This window comes from Lontra canadensis, unplaced genomic scaffold (assembly GCF_010015895.1).
Source record: "Lontra canadensis isolate GAN:19392208 unplaced genomic scaffold, GSC_riverotter_1.0 scaffold99, whole genome shotgun sequence".
In the NCBI taxonomy this organism is placed as follows: domain Eukaryota; kingdom Metazoa; phylum Chordata; class Mammalia; order Carnivora; family Mustelidae; genus Lontra; species Lontra canadensis.
The window spans coordinates 3,847,716-3,862,169 of NW_022631093.1; the positions used below are offsets into that span (position 1 = coordinate 3,847,716).

The following is a 14,454-nucleotide window of genomic DNA, read 5'->3' on the forward strand; positions in this document are numbered from 1 at the left end:
AAGAAGTTCCATAAAGAAAGGAACAAAGTCTTTTACTCAAGGCTGCATCCTCATCTCCTACTACAATCAATGACCACTACAAGAAGATGTTCAATGAATATTTATTTATTGGATAAATGAATGAGGGAATGACTAACCATTTCTTCCCCTTAACTAGCCAAATATTTGCATTTACACTTTACTTCCAAAATGGTTTCAAAGAGGCTTATATTTTTTTTTTAGGATTCACAAAACATTATTCATTTTGAATTAATGAGCTCTTTACATAGCACTTAATATTGCTTCACAAGCTTGCAGACTTGGACTATTTTTGAAGAATTATTTTGATTTGTATGAAGTTTACAACTTTGTGTATGTATGGGATTTTCTCTGTAAGTAAACAATAAGCAGTCTGAATTATCACATGAATTCCAAAACTTTGAGTTTTTAACAATTACATGAAATAAAAGCATGGTAAGATTTATTGTTTATACGGTTTTATTTTTTTTTAAGATTTTATTTATTTATTTGGCAGAGAAAGAGAGCAAGAGAATACAAGCAGGGGGAGCTGCAGAGAGAGAGGAAGACGGAGGCTCCCTGCCAAGCAGGAAGCCCAATGTGGGATTCAATCCCAGGACCCTGGGATCATGACCTGAATCAAAGGCAGATGCTTAACCAACTGAGCCAGCCAGGTGCCCTGTTTACACAGTTTTAATTTGTCAGACCCATTTGCTCTAAAATAATGAGCTGAAATTATATGACATCCCACTTGTGAAAGCAGGATGTCATATAGTCAACTTTCACTTGTGTGTTTGATAGTGGGAGACCAGCAGTGCCCCTCAAAACAAATAGCACATAATTTTATGCTACATAATTTGTATATTTTATAATATATTTTTAAATTTTTTTACTGAAGTATAGTTGACACACAATGTTACATTGTTTGAGGTCTAAGAGGCTTATTTATACTACTAACCATATCAAAATTTTAAATTTTAAAAAAACAACCAGAGTGAAAAAGATAAACCAAATTCCTATAATTAACTAGTTACTGAAACTAAATAGTAAATTTTTATTTGAGCTGCCTAAAAGCCAATGTAAGAAAGAAAACATATTTTCATTATTAAATAAAAGAAAGTAAACAAATATTTCTGGAGATAAAAAGCTTTTTCAAGTACTGAACTATATCTGACTTCCTAAATTCTTATGAACAGTAACATGGGTATCATGGTAGACACTATCTCAGACATTTCAGTTACATAAAAATATTCATCTGAATTTTGGAGATATTAGGGAAATAAAGTTTTCCTTTCTTGATTTTTGTCAACATGAAGATAACCTTAAATCATCAATGCCAGAACCCAGATATCCAGATAATAGGCATAACAATATTCTAATGAGCCACTTCATTCATGGCTGACTTAATTCCCCAGAGTAACTAACTTTACAATATTCTGTGAGGTGAGTGACAGGGATAATTTTCCTTTAGGTCCTTGGTGAGATCAAGAGAATAAAAGAATTTAGGTGTCTCTGTCTAGGGCTTTTTCTCTGCTGCCCCCACGATTCCACGGATATTCTTCCATATTTCGTGCTGAGGACTACATTTTACTTTCCTTTTTGTTCCTTGGAGAATAATCCATCCTTACTTCTTCAACTGTAATATCTAAGAGGAAGATTCCCAAATCGGGATATCTAGTTCTGACAACTTCCTAGAAAGCCCATGTTAAATAATAGGTCAACCACTATTCTGAGTTAGAAATTTTCACTGTCCCTTAAAATATATCAATGTTTCTAAAAGGAATTCTCCCTTGTAAAACTGGTTGCTGCCAGTGGCACCATAATTCTCCTGTACTCAATTAAAAATTTTGTAATTATCTTTGATTTCTCACTTTGTTCACATCCCTCTCATATTTACTTAGACCCCACATCCTATCATTTCCTCTTTGAGTCTTTCCATCCACTGCCTTTGCCATCCTTCCGCTTACTATTTCAAATCCTTACCACTTCATATCTGGACTGTCATAATAGCCTCTCATCTGTTCTGCTTCTACCCATACTTTTCCTCTACACTTGCCAAAATAAGCTTAGGGTTTTTTGTTTGTTTGTTTTAAAGATTTTTTGTTTATTTACTTGAGAGAGAGAAAGTGAGAGAGAGCATGAGAGGGGAGAAGGTCAGAGGGAAATCAGACTCCCCATGGAGTTGGGAGCCCAATGCAGGATTCCATCCCAGGACTCCAGGATGAAGATCTGAGCCAAAGGCAGTCGCTTTATCAACTGAGCCACCCAGGCATCCTAGCTTAGGTTTTGTTTTAATCCTGTTATAGCCAGGTTCAAAACCCTTCTGTGGTCTCCCAGTATCCTCAGGAAAAAGTCCAAACTCTTCAGGACGAATTTCAAGATTCAGGAAACCTCTCCTCAGGGAACCCATGCAATCTTATCACCCTTTTCCTAGTCTCTGTAGAGCTCACTCATCACCACTCTCTTAAGTCCCCTGCTCAGGCCTGCCACTGTTCTCACAGCAATACCCCATCTGAATCTACTTTCTCTTCTATTCTGGTGAAATCTTAGCTACAATTCCAAATTCTACTTACTTTAGTTTTACTTCCTCTTTGAAGTCCTCTATTCCGATTATAGCCCATACTGGTGTCTCCCTTGATTCAAGAAACACTTTCAAATAGGTAAAGCAGAATAGAGATTCAGATAACACAACTATTCCGGACTCCCTACCAGCACTACTTATTAAGTACTTAAAATATGCTTGACACAATGCTCAACACTTTATACCTACTATTTGACTGTTACAAAAAAAACTGTGAGGTACTTCATCATTTTACCCATGAGGACAGTGAGGCTCAGGGAGGTTAGGTAACTTTCCTGGGACCAGAGCATAATGGGGCTACCACCTGTCACTGCACTCTACTGCAGTGAGCTGTGAACTGCATAGGTATGTGGTTACCCAGAAAAAAGATGGTGGGTGAAAATCTAGGATAGACTGATTCCACAGACTGTGCTCTTACTATTACATTTTAATGCCTCCCTATGGATCCAGCTGGCAAGGAAATGACACTATCAATTCCAGTTGTGATTATAATCACATTTCAAAACTACAAAATGAGGAGTGCCCGGATGGCTTAGTCAAGCTCCCATAAGACTCCCTGTTCGTTGAGAAGCCTGCTTCTCCCTCTCCCACTCCCCCTGCTTGTGTTCCCTCTCTTGCTGTCTCTCTCTCTGTGTAAAAAATAAATCTTAAAAAAAAAAAAAAGCTACAAAATGAGATGCACTATTAGCAAGACAGAAAATTAGAAATTAAGATAGCCAGGGGAGCCTGGGCGGCTCAGTGGGTTAAGGCCTCTGGTCATGATCTCAGGGTCCTGGGATAGAGCCCCTGCATCGGGCTCTCTGCTCAGCAGGGAGCCTGCTTCCCCCCTCTCTCTCTGCCTGCCTCTCTGCCTACTTGTGATCTCTGTCAAATAAATAAATAAAATCTTAAAAAAAATAAATTAAGATAGCCAAAAAAGCTTAGGATATAAGAGGTTTTGTCTATATCATTTACTAATAAATTTTTTTAGGTTCTTCCTGTTATTTCCTGAATATATATCTAAATTTCCAGAGAGTAGAGCTGAAGTTGGGAATGAAATACCTCCATAAAAACCTGCTGAACTAAACACTTACTAGGCAGCTGACTAAAATTCAGAACAGTTGATCTTTTCGGTCTTGATTTTTTCATGTTAAGCAAGACTATGTACCTCTTAGCAACTTTCTTTCTGCTTTCTTTCCTTAAAGGCATCTACATTTATTTGCCGTTCTCCATCCTAGTCTCTAGTTCCTACCTCTAAACCTTCCTTCATTTGAGCCTGCCTGGCAACATTTTGATGTACTTTCCCCAATAAAAGGTCCCACTTGATGGCTGGTTCCTCCTTACCAAATTACTGATACTTCCTTTAGCACCCCATCCTTTGTCTGTGTTAGAGTTACAACTTTATTACTGTGTACTTAACACATTTTGCAGTTCTGCAACTAAAGTATAGGTAATGGCCCCAGTTTCAGGATAACAATTACTATTGTACAGAAAAATACTTTTAAAACCTTCATTAAAGAGCATTTACGATTCATATACGTCCTATAGTTTGGCTTACTCTGAAGCACTTACGTTATTATTGTGAAGATATTCAATTGCTCGAAGGATCTGGAAGAGGTATTTTCTAAGTCGTTTACTCTCTAGTCCATGACAGTAATGTTGTAGCTCATCTAATACCGTGTGGTCAATAAATTCAAACACCAAATGAATTTTCTTTTTCTGCCTAAAAACTTCAATCAGATTGACCAGGTTTTCATGATGAAATTGCTATTAACAGAAGAAACAGATTTATAATACATTATTTCATGCGTAATAATTTATACATATATATGATACCTACATAATTTTTGAAAGCATAAATATTCTCAGCCTATTTTTTTAAAGGCTTTATTTATTTGAGAGAGACAGATCGAGAACAAGCATGAACAGGAAGAAGAGGGAGAAGCAGTCTCCCTGATGAGCAGGCGGCCCAACTTGGGGCTCCGTCCCAGTACCCTGGGATCATGACCTGAGTCAAAGGCAGACACTTAACTGAATGAGCCACCTAGGTGTCCCTATTCTAAGCCTATTTTACTCCATGAATGTCAATAGGAAATTTTCAACTTATTTGTTTACATTCTTATTTTTTAAAAATGCTAAACTAGGGGCTCCTAGTTTAGAGAGGCTCAGTGAGAACAGCATGCAACTCTTGATCTTGCAGTGGTGAGTTTGAGCCCCATGTTGGGTATAGAGATTACTAAAAAAAATAAACCTAAGAAAATGCTAAACTATTTCATAGTTAATATTTAGTTAATATATACAGAACAAGGGGAGATGTACTGTCTTATTTCAAGTTGGCATTTTTTTTTTTTAATTTGACAGACAGAGATCACAAGTAGTCAGAGAGGCAGGCAGAGAGAGAGGAAGGGGAGCAGACTCCCTGCTGAGCGGAGAGCCCGATGCGGGCCTTGATCCCAGGAGCCTGGGATCATGACCCGAGCTGAAGGCAGAGGCTCCAACCCACTGAGCCACCCAGGTGCCCCTCAAGTTGGCATATGATTATTTATTAAAATAATTTAGAGTTAATGTACTATAATGCAAGTTGGTATGCTGCTAAGACATACCTTTTTTTTTTTTTTAAGTTTTATTTCTTTATTTGGGAGAGTAAGAGTGTGTACAAATGGGTGGGGGAGAAGGACCCGGAGAGAGAGAATCCCAAACAGGCTCTGTACTCAGTGGATGTGGAGCTCCATTTCACAAGACTGAGATCATAACCTGAGCTGAAATCAAGAGTCAGACACTCAACCTACCGCATCATCCAGGTGCCCCTAAGACATATCTTTCTTTCTTTTTTTTTTTTTTTAAGATTTTATTTATTTATTTGACAGAGAGAGAGATATCACAAGTAGGCAGAGAGGCAGGTGGGGGGCAGGGGACGCAGGCTCCCCGCTGAGCAGAGAGCCCGAGGCGGGGCTCAATTCCAGGACCCTTAGATCATGACCCGAGCAGAAGGCAAAGGCTTAACCCACTGAGCCACCCAGGTGCCCCAAGACATATCTTTCTATCCCTCAACTTGGTTCATAGTTAAGTCTAACACCTGGAATTTAAAATGTTATGTTTTCAAATGAGCATGGATTTTAATGCCACTCAGTACATGATGATTTCAAAGAAATGATTTTCTTAGTTTGATCCTCAACTCTCAAAAGTGAAACATAAGTTCCAGGTGGACAGTATAAATTAATTAATTACACTGGAACAAAAGAGAATCAAAATACATAGAAACTTTACAGATACACAAAATAACAATTTACAGTCATAGGAACTTCACAAAAATATACAATTATTTATGGATACCTTTTTGTTCACTGTTTGTAACATTCTACTAAATAAAATAAACACCTTAAACTAGTAACAATCAGTGTTAACTTCAGAAGGTAAAAAATGGCATTTATCAGCTTAGAAAACAAATGAGGTTCAGTATTTTATCCCGCTTATTTTTTAACATGCTAACTTAATTATTACCAGTTCTCAAATATTTAACATTTTCAAATTACTAAAAGCATTTATTCATTTGGCTAAAAATTGAGAGGTATATTTTCAATATTAGATTCATTAGAAAATTAAATGTTATGAAAAATATTTGTCTTTATTCTAACAGCACAATAATAAATTTTTCTACTTACCTGTACTAACACATAGTCCAAAGTCCTTAAAATACGACTAAAAGAAAAACATGCCAGAATATAATGCCAGATTACTTTCCTATTTTGTTCCCAATTTCCCTGGTTGGCAAGATGCCAGAGTGCTGCAGTGACACCGTGATAGTAGCACCAAAGACAACTGACTGCTTTTGGACACTACACTACTAATCCTTCAGCTAAGGAAAATTACTGATTCCTTCTCTAGTCTTTATTTTAAAGGCTAAAGGAACGAAGAGTTAATGTGAGTCAATAAGCATTATGGAAGATCCACCAGGGGAAAGAATTTTTTCTCAGATTAACCGTGAAACTCCTAGAAATTCTCCATTGCTACTCCTCAAGTTGTTTACTTTTGTTTTCCTTCATTACCAGACAACTTTTCTACAGCTATTGTCACTAATTACTCTAACTGTATTTAATAAAATTCTAGCAGATAAAAATTTAATTCAAATGAAGTCATAATGGCAACCTTTTTAGACTAAAAATGTGAATTAATCCAAGAACTCTCTCTTGTTGAATTAGATAAAATCAATTTAAAAATCTCAGACCCAGTGTGGAGCCTATTTAAAAATAAAACAAACAAACAAAACACCCAAACAAACAAGCCAATGAGAATAAATATTTAAGGTGTTTCCAAACAGTTTGTATAATAGTTGTAATAGTTAACTACATCTTCTTCTTTTTTTTTTTTTTTAAGATTTTATTTTTATTTATTTGACAGACAGAGATCACAAGTAGGCAGAGAGGCAGGCAGAGAGAGAGGAGGAAGCAGGCTCCCCGTTGAGCAGAGAAGGAGCTTGGGATCATGACCTGAGCAGAAGGCAGAGGCTTTAAACACTGAGCCACCCAGGTGCCCAGTTGACACTGAGCCACCCAGGTGCCCCGTTAACTACATCTTCTATTTGCTTTATGTGTTCTTGCAACATATTGGTTGTTTTTACAAAATGATAAACTAGAAAAAAATAATCAGCTTAAATGTAACAGAGCTGAAGAAAGAGCAAAAGATATTACCTGGGAAAAGATCTCCATCTAAGCAAATTTTCACTTATGGTATACAACAGTTGCCTTATGGTATTACAATGTTTTAGGTCATCATGAACAGCAGTGGCATCTCACAAAATCATAACATCTTCACTGATTCTACCTTTTCTTTACACTGTCTAGAAATAGAGTAACTCAACAATCCACAAATAGAGATGCCTAATATATTTATTTTATTTAAACAAATTGAGGGACACCTGGGTGGCTCAGTTGGTTAAGGGTCTGCCTTTGGCTCAGGTCATGATCCCAGGGTCCTGGGATTGAGTCCTGCATTAGGCTCCTTTTTTAGTGGGGAGCCTGCTTCTCCCTTTGCCTGCTGCTCCCTCTGCTTGTGTGCCCCGTGCTTGTGCATGTGCACACACTCTCTCTCTCTGACAAATAAATAAAATCTTTAAAAAACAAAAATACAAGCAAAAACCCAAATTGATCCATCATATCTAATATAGACTTACAAAGAAAGAGGAGAATTTCATAGAACTAGAACAATTAATCCTAAAATTTAGACCTCGAATAGTTAAAGCAATCTGGAGAAAGTAGAACAAAGCTGCAAGTATCACAAGCCCAAATTTCAAGATATACTACAAAGCTACAGTATCAAAATAGTATGATACTGACACAAAAATAGACACACAGATCAACAGAACAGGATGCAGAGTTCAATGAAACACACACATAAACAGAAGAGGCATAATGAAAAGAACAGAACACACCTACATGGTCAATTAATTGACAGCAGAGGCAAGAGAATCACAAAAAGACAGTCTTTTCAACAAATACTACTGGGGGAACAGGACAGCTACATGCAAAAAAATGAAACTGCACCACTTTATAACACCATACACAAAAATAAACTCAAAATGGGTTAAAGACCTAAATGTGAGACCTGAAGCTGTAAAACTCCTAAAAGAAAACATTAGGCAGTACTCCCTTAGAGATCACCCTTAGCAATATGTTTATGGATCTGTGTCCAAAGGCAAGGGAAACAAAAGCAAAAATAAACTATTGGGACTATACCAAAATAAAAAGCCTTTGCACAGCAAAGGAAACCATTAACAAAACAAAAAGGCAACCTACTGAATGGGAGAAGACACTTAAAAATGATGTCTAGGATAAGCGTTTAATATCCAACATATATAAAGAACTTACACAACTTGACACTAAAAAAGACAAACAAACTATTTAAAAATGAGCAAAGGACCTGGATAGACATTTTTCCAAAGGAGATATACAGGTGGCAAACAGACTCATAAAAGATGCTCAACAACACTCGTCATCAGGGAAATGCAAATCAAACCACAATGAGATATCACCTCACACCAATCAGAATGGCTAGCATTAAAAAGACAAGAAAATAACAATTAGCAAGAATGTGGAGGAAAAGCACTGTTGCAGGGGCTGACTATAAATTGAAGAATCTGGGGGCGCCTGGGTGGCTCAGTGGGTTAAATCCTCTGCTTTCGGCTCAGGTCATGATCCCAGGGTCCTGGGATTGAGTCCCACATCGGGCTTTCTGCTCAGCAGGGAGCCTGCTTCCTCCTCTCTCTCTCTGCCTGCATCTCTGCCTGCTTGTAATCTCTGTCAAATAAATAAATAAAATCTTAAAAAAAGAAATTGAAGAATCTGCTATGGAAAATAGTATGGAGGTTGCTCAAAAAATTAGAAGTTGAAATAGCACATGATCCAGTAATTCCATTAATGGGTATTTGCCCAAAGTGAAAACACTAATTCAAAAAGATATATGTGGGGCGCCTGCGTGGCTCAGTGGGTTAAAGCCTCTGCCTTCAGCTCAGGTCATGATCTCAGGGTCCTGGGATTGAGACCCGCATCGGGCTCTCTGCTCAGCAGGGAGCCTGCTTCCCTCTCTCTCTCTCTGCCTGTTTCTCTGCCTACTTGTGATTTCTGTCAAATAAATAAATAAATCTTAAAAAAAAATATATATATATATGCACCCCAATGTTTACTGCAGTATTATTTACAATGCCAAGATATGGAAGCAACCAAAGTATCCGTCATTACATGAATGGATAAAAAAGATATGGTGTGCATATGCAATGGAATATTACCCAATCATAAAAAAAAAGATTTTTTTTTTTTTAGATTTTTTAAAGTTATTTCTACACCCAATGTGGGGTTCAAACTCAACAAGAGTCACATGCTCTACTGACTAAGCCAGTCAGGCGCCTCCCCCCAATATGAGATCTTAACATTTGAAACAACATGGATGGACCTAGAAAGTATTACACTAAGTGAAATAAGTCAGACAAAGAAAGGCAAATACCATATGACTTCACTTATATGTGGAATCCAAAAAACACAAAACAAATGAACAAACAAAAAAAATCAGGGGCACCTGGGTGGCTCAGTGGGTTAAAGCCTCTGCCTTCAGCTCAGGTCATGATCCCAGAGTCCTGGGATCAAGCCCCGCATCGGATTCTCTGCTCAGTGGGGAGCCTGCTTCCCCTTCCTCTCTCTCTGCCTGCCTCTCTGCCTACTTGTGATCTCTGTCTGTCAAATAAATGGATAAAAATCTTTTAAAAAAAACAAGCAGGCTCTTAAATACAGAAAACAAACTGGTGGTTGCCAGAGAGGACAGAGGGAAGTGAGTGGGTGAGATAGATAAAAGGGGATTAAGAGGTACAAACTTCCGGGGATAAAACTAAAAAAAAAAATTACAGAAACAAAGAGTATAGCACAGGGAATATGGTCAATAACATTGTATGTGACAGATGACGACTACACTTGATGGTGAACATTCAATAATGTAAAGAAATGTCAAATCACTACACTGTACACTTGAAATTAATATAACATTGTATGTTAATTATACTTCAATTATAAAATAGAGGTGAATATTACTTTTGTATCAGATAAAAATGAAAGACTGTTTTCTTCATCACATAAAACATCTAGACTATATTGTCAAAGTCATAAACCTTAAAGCATCTAGATAAATTCTAATAAATAAAATATGTAGATTTAAATATTTTTTTAATCACTAGTTTTGTACCCTAATCCCTAAGGAATGTTAATGCTCCTTTCTTCACAGTCCTAAGTTCTTTCCCTTGGGTTGACCTGTCATACCTACACAAAATTCTGTTTTCCATCCCATTTCTAAAACCATACTAGTCAGCTTTACTTAAATATATTCTTGTCACATCAAATTCAACATTTCTAAAACTGAACTAGTTTCCAGTCCATTTCTCATTTGGGTCTTTCATATTTCCATCAGTGAGAACAGTCACTGAACTTCATTAATTCTTCTGCCTCCCTCTGTTTCCTTCTTCATTCTTTCATGTCTTCTTTTGCAATATATTCTATTTTAACTTTGCTTTTCTAACTTTAAATTCAAGTTGCTGCAACCCAGCAAGGATTCTCATGATATTTACCAGGATTCTTGAATTAAATTTATAACAGACCTCCCTATTTTTACTCTGTCTTCCAGCCTTTTCTAAAAAATAGTGCTAAATTATTATATATAGTTGCTTTATTTTGAATTCAAAACCTTCCACCTCTTACAAAATCAAAGTTTGTCCTTTTAAGCCAAGACTTTAGAACCTAACTCCAGTTTACTTCTCTAATCTCACCTCTTTCTACTCTGTACAAAAAAACTCTACAGACCAACCAATGTCTCTGCTCTCTGTTCTTTTTCGTGCTTGGACATCTGAGTTTATGTTGTTCCCCTAAACTAGAATACAATAGTTTCTACCTCCTACCTAAATTTTGCACATCCTTTAAGACCAAATACATGTGCCATTTCCTCCAAAAAAATTTCTCTACTTAACTGGACTTTGTGTTAATCACTTGGCATTTATTATGAGTCAATACAATATTCAGTATTGTTTTCAAGTGACTTTCCATCTTTCTGATTAAACAATAAAAGTACTTTAGAGCAGATACTGTCTTTTACTATTTCTGAAAAATATTTAATATTTGGCATAATTTTTGTTACATTATATATAAGCATATATATCTTGTATCACTATAAAATTTCAAAATGTAGACAATAAGGTACCACACTATTTTATGTCTACTCTATGTCTTCATACATGTGTTAACTAAAAGATTCCTTATATAGTTTTTTATTCCATAACAATTCCTCTCTTGATTTATAGCAATTAAGGTAAAAGAAGCAAACCTTTAAAAACTTTATTTCTCTCGTTGCAATTTTGTTGACAGATTTTTCCGGTTTTTCATAAAATATCTTAATGGCCACTATCTGCCCAGTATCCTTATGTTTACACTTCATGACTGTTCCATAACTTCCCTCTCCCACTTTTCCGAGGGTTTCATACATCTCCATTTTCAAGTCCGGATTCTTCATAAAAATAAAGGAAAAAAAAAAAGTTAAACATTTTTACTTTTATTTATTCAAGCTGGATACTGCATTTCCACAATACACCCGTATTTTAAAAGACGTAAACATGGAAAATATTAATCTTTTCCACAGATGCTTGTTTGTCCTCGGTAACTCTGCCAACTAGACAGTAGGGTGTCCCTGTGGGGCTCCAGCGCTCACCAGAAATTAGGGAGCTTCCTGCTGTTTCGGTCATTCCCATGAACACGATTTCAGATTCCCTCACTACCCGTCACCAATTCATCAGGAATGGGGTCCGCATACTTCCCGTCATATGGCCCTCAACTATGGGGTTCCCGAAATACTGCCGTGGCGCACAGATTAGACCCCCGGACCGAAGAAAACCTCAGCCCCGCCGGTTCCTCAAACCAGACCTCTTAGGGTCCCGGACCAGTGTTGCACCCCTTGCCCTGCAGTAGACCTCGTCCGCTTAGCCGCCGACGTCTCAGCCCATTTTGTAGTCCCGCCGGCCTGGCTCCGCCGCAGACCCGGCGGAACAAATGGACACCGACCCTATTTAGCTTGCCAGCCCGGCTAGCTCCAGGGAGCCCGCTACCATGGCAACACTGCCGCTGACCTCGCGCTCAGGGCCTACTGCGCAAGACCGGAACATCAGTCGCATCCGGCACGACCCGGAAGAGAAAATGAGATATGGTGAAAATGAGCCCTCGGTGTGTGCCAAGTGAAAGCTTTTTTGGGCTTGCGGTGGGAAGTATATGGGTTGAGACCAACTCACAAGGCTGGTTTTGAGCAGAGGTGGAGGAGAATCCACATTTTACTGCACCGAGCGTCTGCGTGTCTTTTAGGGAGGGGCAAGAGAGGCGGAGGCTTGCCCGACCTGCGTCTTAGATGCCCCCAGGACAAAGAACTTCTGCCGCTGGCTCAGCGTCCTAAAAGGATGGCTGGAGTCGTTAAGTAGAAACATGTTGTAAAACTAGTCTTCCAAGGAAGTCTTGTGTAATTATAGTCGTCTAAGTTAGCTAGTGACATTAATATTTCATAGACCTGAGTTCGATCTCAGCTTCGAAATTCATCTTTTAAACGAGGTTAAGACGTTTGTCAAATCAAGAATGTTTCTTGAACACCTTTTACTGCTACATACTTAAAAAAATTTTTTTCGACTCGTAGAACACCTTTTAAAAAACACCCTCTTAGGGAAAACAAGTAAAAGGGTTCGTTAGATAGACCGACGTGGCCCGACATACAAGGGCGCAGCAGAGCGGGGGGAGGGAGGACCATTAACTATTGCTTAAGAACTGGACATGGGGTTCTGCTGATTTGACAGCCTCCATAAACTATGAGTTTCCGTAACAATTACACATTGTTAGGTAAATGACATAATACGGTATTTTTGGAGATTATCTTTACCATTTCACTGCGTGTGAACCTACATGTATGTCTTCATCTTTAGCTATATCCTGGGGAGAGTTAGGATCACTATGGCAGGAAGGCAAAAAATGAGAATATTAAGCTTTTAATTTGGAGAATCTCATTTGTAAATGCATCACAGAACCTATTAAGAGTTAGGCTTGGCTAACTTGATCACCAAGGCAGTTATAAAAGCAAAATACAGAATTCAAGACTTCAGGAAAAGGAGGTAGCAAGAAAGTGGGGGGAAATTAACTGTGTCAATTTCCCTGAAACTATGGGCAACTTGGTGCAATGATTCCATTTGGCCTTGGGCTGGAGAATTACCCAGAAGTATGTAAAGATCTCTGAGTCCTCCAGACCATTAAAGCCCCGAGGCGAGGAATCAAAGACAATGGAAGGAGGGAACTCAAGGAAATGTCAAAATCCTCACAGGCTGCATCAACACCTCTGAGCTCCCTGGTGGTGGGTGACATTTCAGGCTCATTTGCACCTTACTTGCTGGTGTAGAAGAGTGAGGTGAGTTATCCGAGTTAGATACATAACCCCCACCCATGTCTGCAAAATCTCTTCCCCACATCCGAGTCATATTTGTAAGGTTTCTTGACAACCAAGTACCCTTCTAAATGCTTTGAGATTTCATTTCCATGTACCCTCATCTTAGCCAAATCCATTGACTTTGACACATTTTTGACACCAATCCTCAAATGAGAGCAGACTCCTGCTAGAATGTAATTCCATAGAGATAGTCAACAAACCTCTGACAATCTCTATACCATTCTTTTTTGTCCTCAAAATTTCCAACCCTGGCAACCCCAGCGTAATGCACATACAGGTTATTTGGTGACCTTATGGGAGCATTTCAGGGAATTTTACTTGGTGTGGGCCTTAATATTGCAATGCTGCACTTACTATTAAAAAAATGGAAGTTCCCTCTCTCTGTCCCATGTACCAGATTTGATAAGCCATTGAACCAACAAGATTTTAAATCTATATTATTTTTGGCTCTGTTTTAAACAATTAAGAAATAAAACAGGCTTTTCCTTCCGCCACGATCGCCGACCCTGTTCATGAAGCAAACTGGAGGAAAAACTAGAAAAAACCTCTCCCCGTCCGCACACCCATAAATTTAATCATTTGCTCCACAGACCTGACTGAGATTCAGACGACACTCCCACGTGATCTGTTCTAATCTCGTCAGAGGGACACGTGGTTCTAGATACTTCGTCCCCTCCCCCTCAGGGGTGGATTGTTGACAACGCCGCCGGCAGTCACGTGACCTTACGTCATCCCACCTCCTTTCCCTGAAGTCTCTGGCCCCGGATGCGCCTCTCTGTCCCCACCCGGTCGAGTTTAAAGTACTGAGAGGGGGAGACACAGGATGGTGTTTCGGTTTCGGGATTTCTTAATCCACAATCTCCAGACTGAGAACAGAGAACACTGACTTATCGATTAGA

General features: G+C 38.4%; 1 protein-coding gene across 5 annotated transcripts in view; it reads right to left on the minus strand.

Annotated features, from left to right (window-relative positions):
• CDKL3 (cyclin dependent kinase like 3) overlaps positions 1 to 12,046 on the minus strand; it is a 60,804-nt gene extending 48,758 nt beyond the window's left edge. The window contains exons 1-3 of one of the 5 annotated variants that reach the window (XM_032837773.1): positions 12,004 to 12,046; positions 11,411 to 11,593; positions 4,130 to 4,324 (exon numbers count right to left, since the gene is read on the minus strand). In XM_032837773.1, coding sequence (XP_032693664.1) covers positions 4,130 to 4,324; positions 11,411 to 11,575 — 360 coding nt within the window. In that variant the 5' untranslated portion in view covers positions 11,576 to 11,593; positions 12,004 to 12,046. Of the gene's footprint in view, positions 1 to 4,129; positions 4,325 to 11,410; positions 11,595 to 11,791; positions 11,848 to 11,898 lie in introns of those variants that run through there. The other 4 variants (XM_032837774.1, XM_032837771.1, XM_032837772.1 and 1 more) reach the window with 4 other exon arrangements.
• Between the last annotated feature and the right edge of the window lie 2,408 nt (positions 12,047 to 14,454).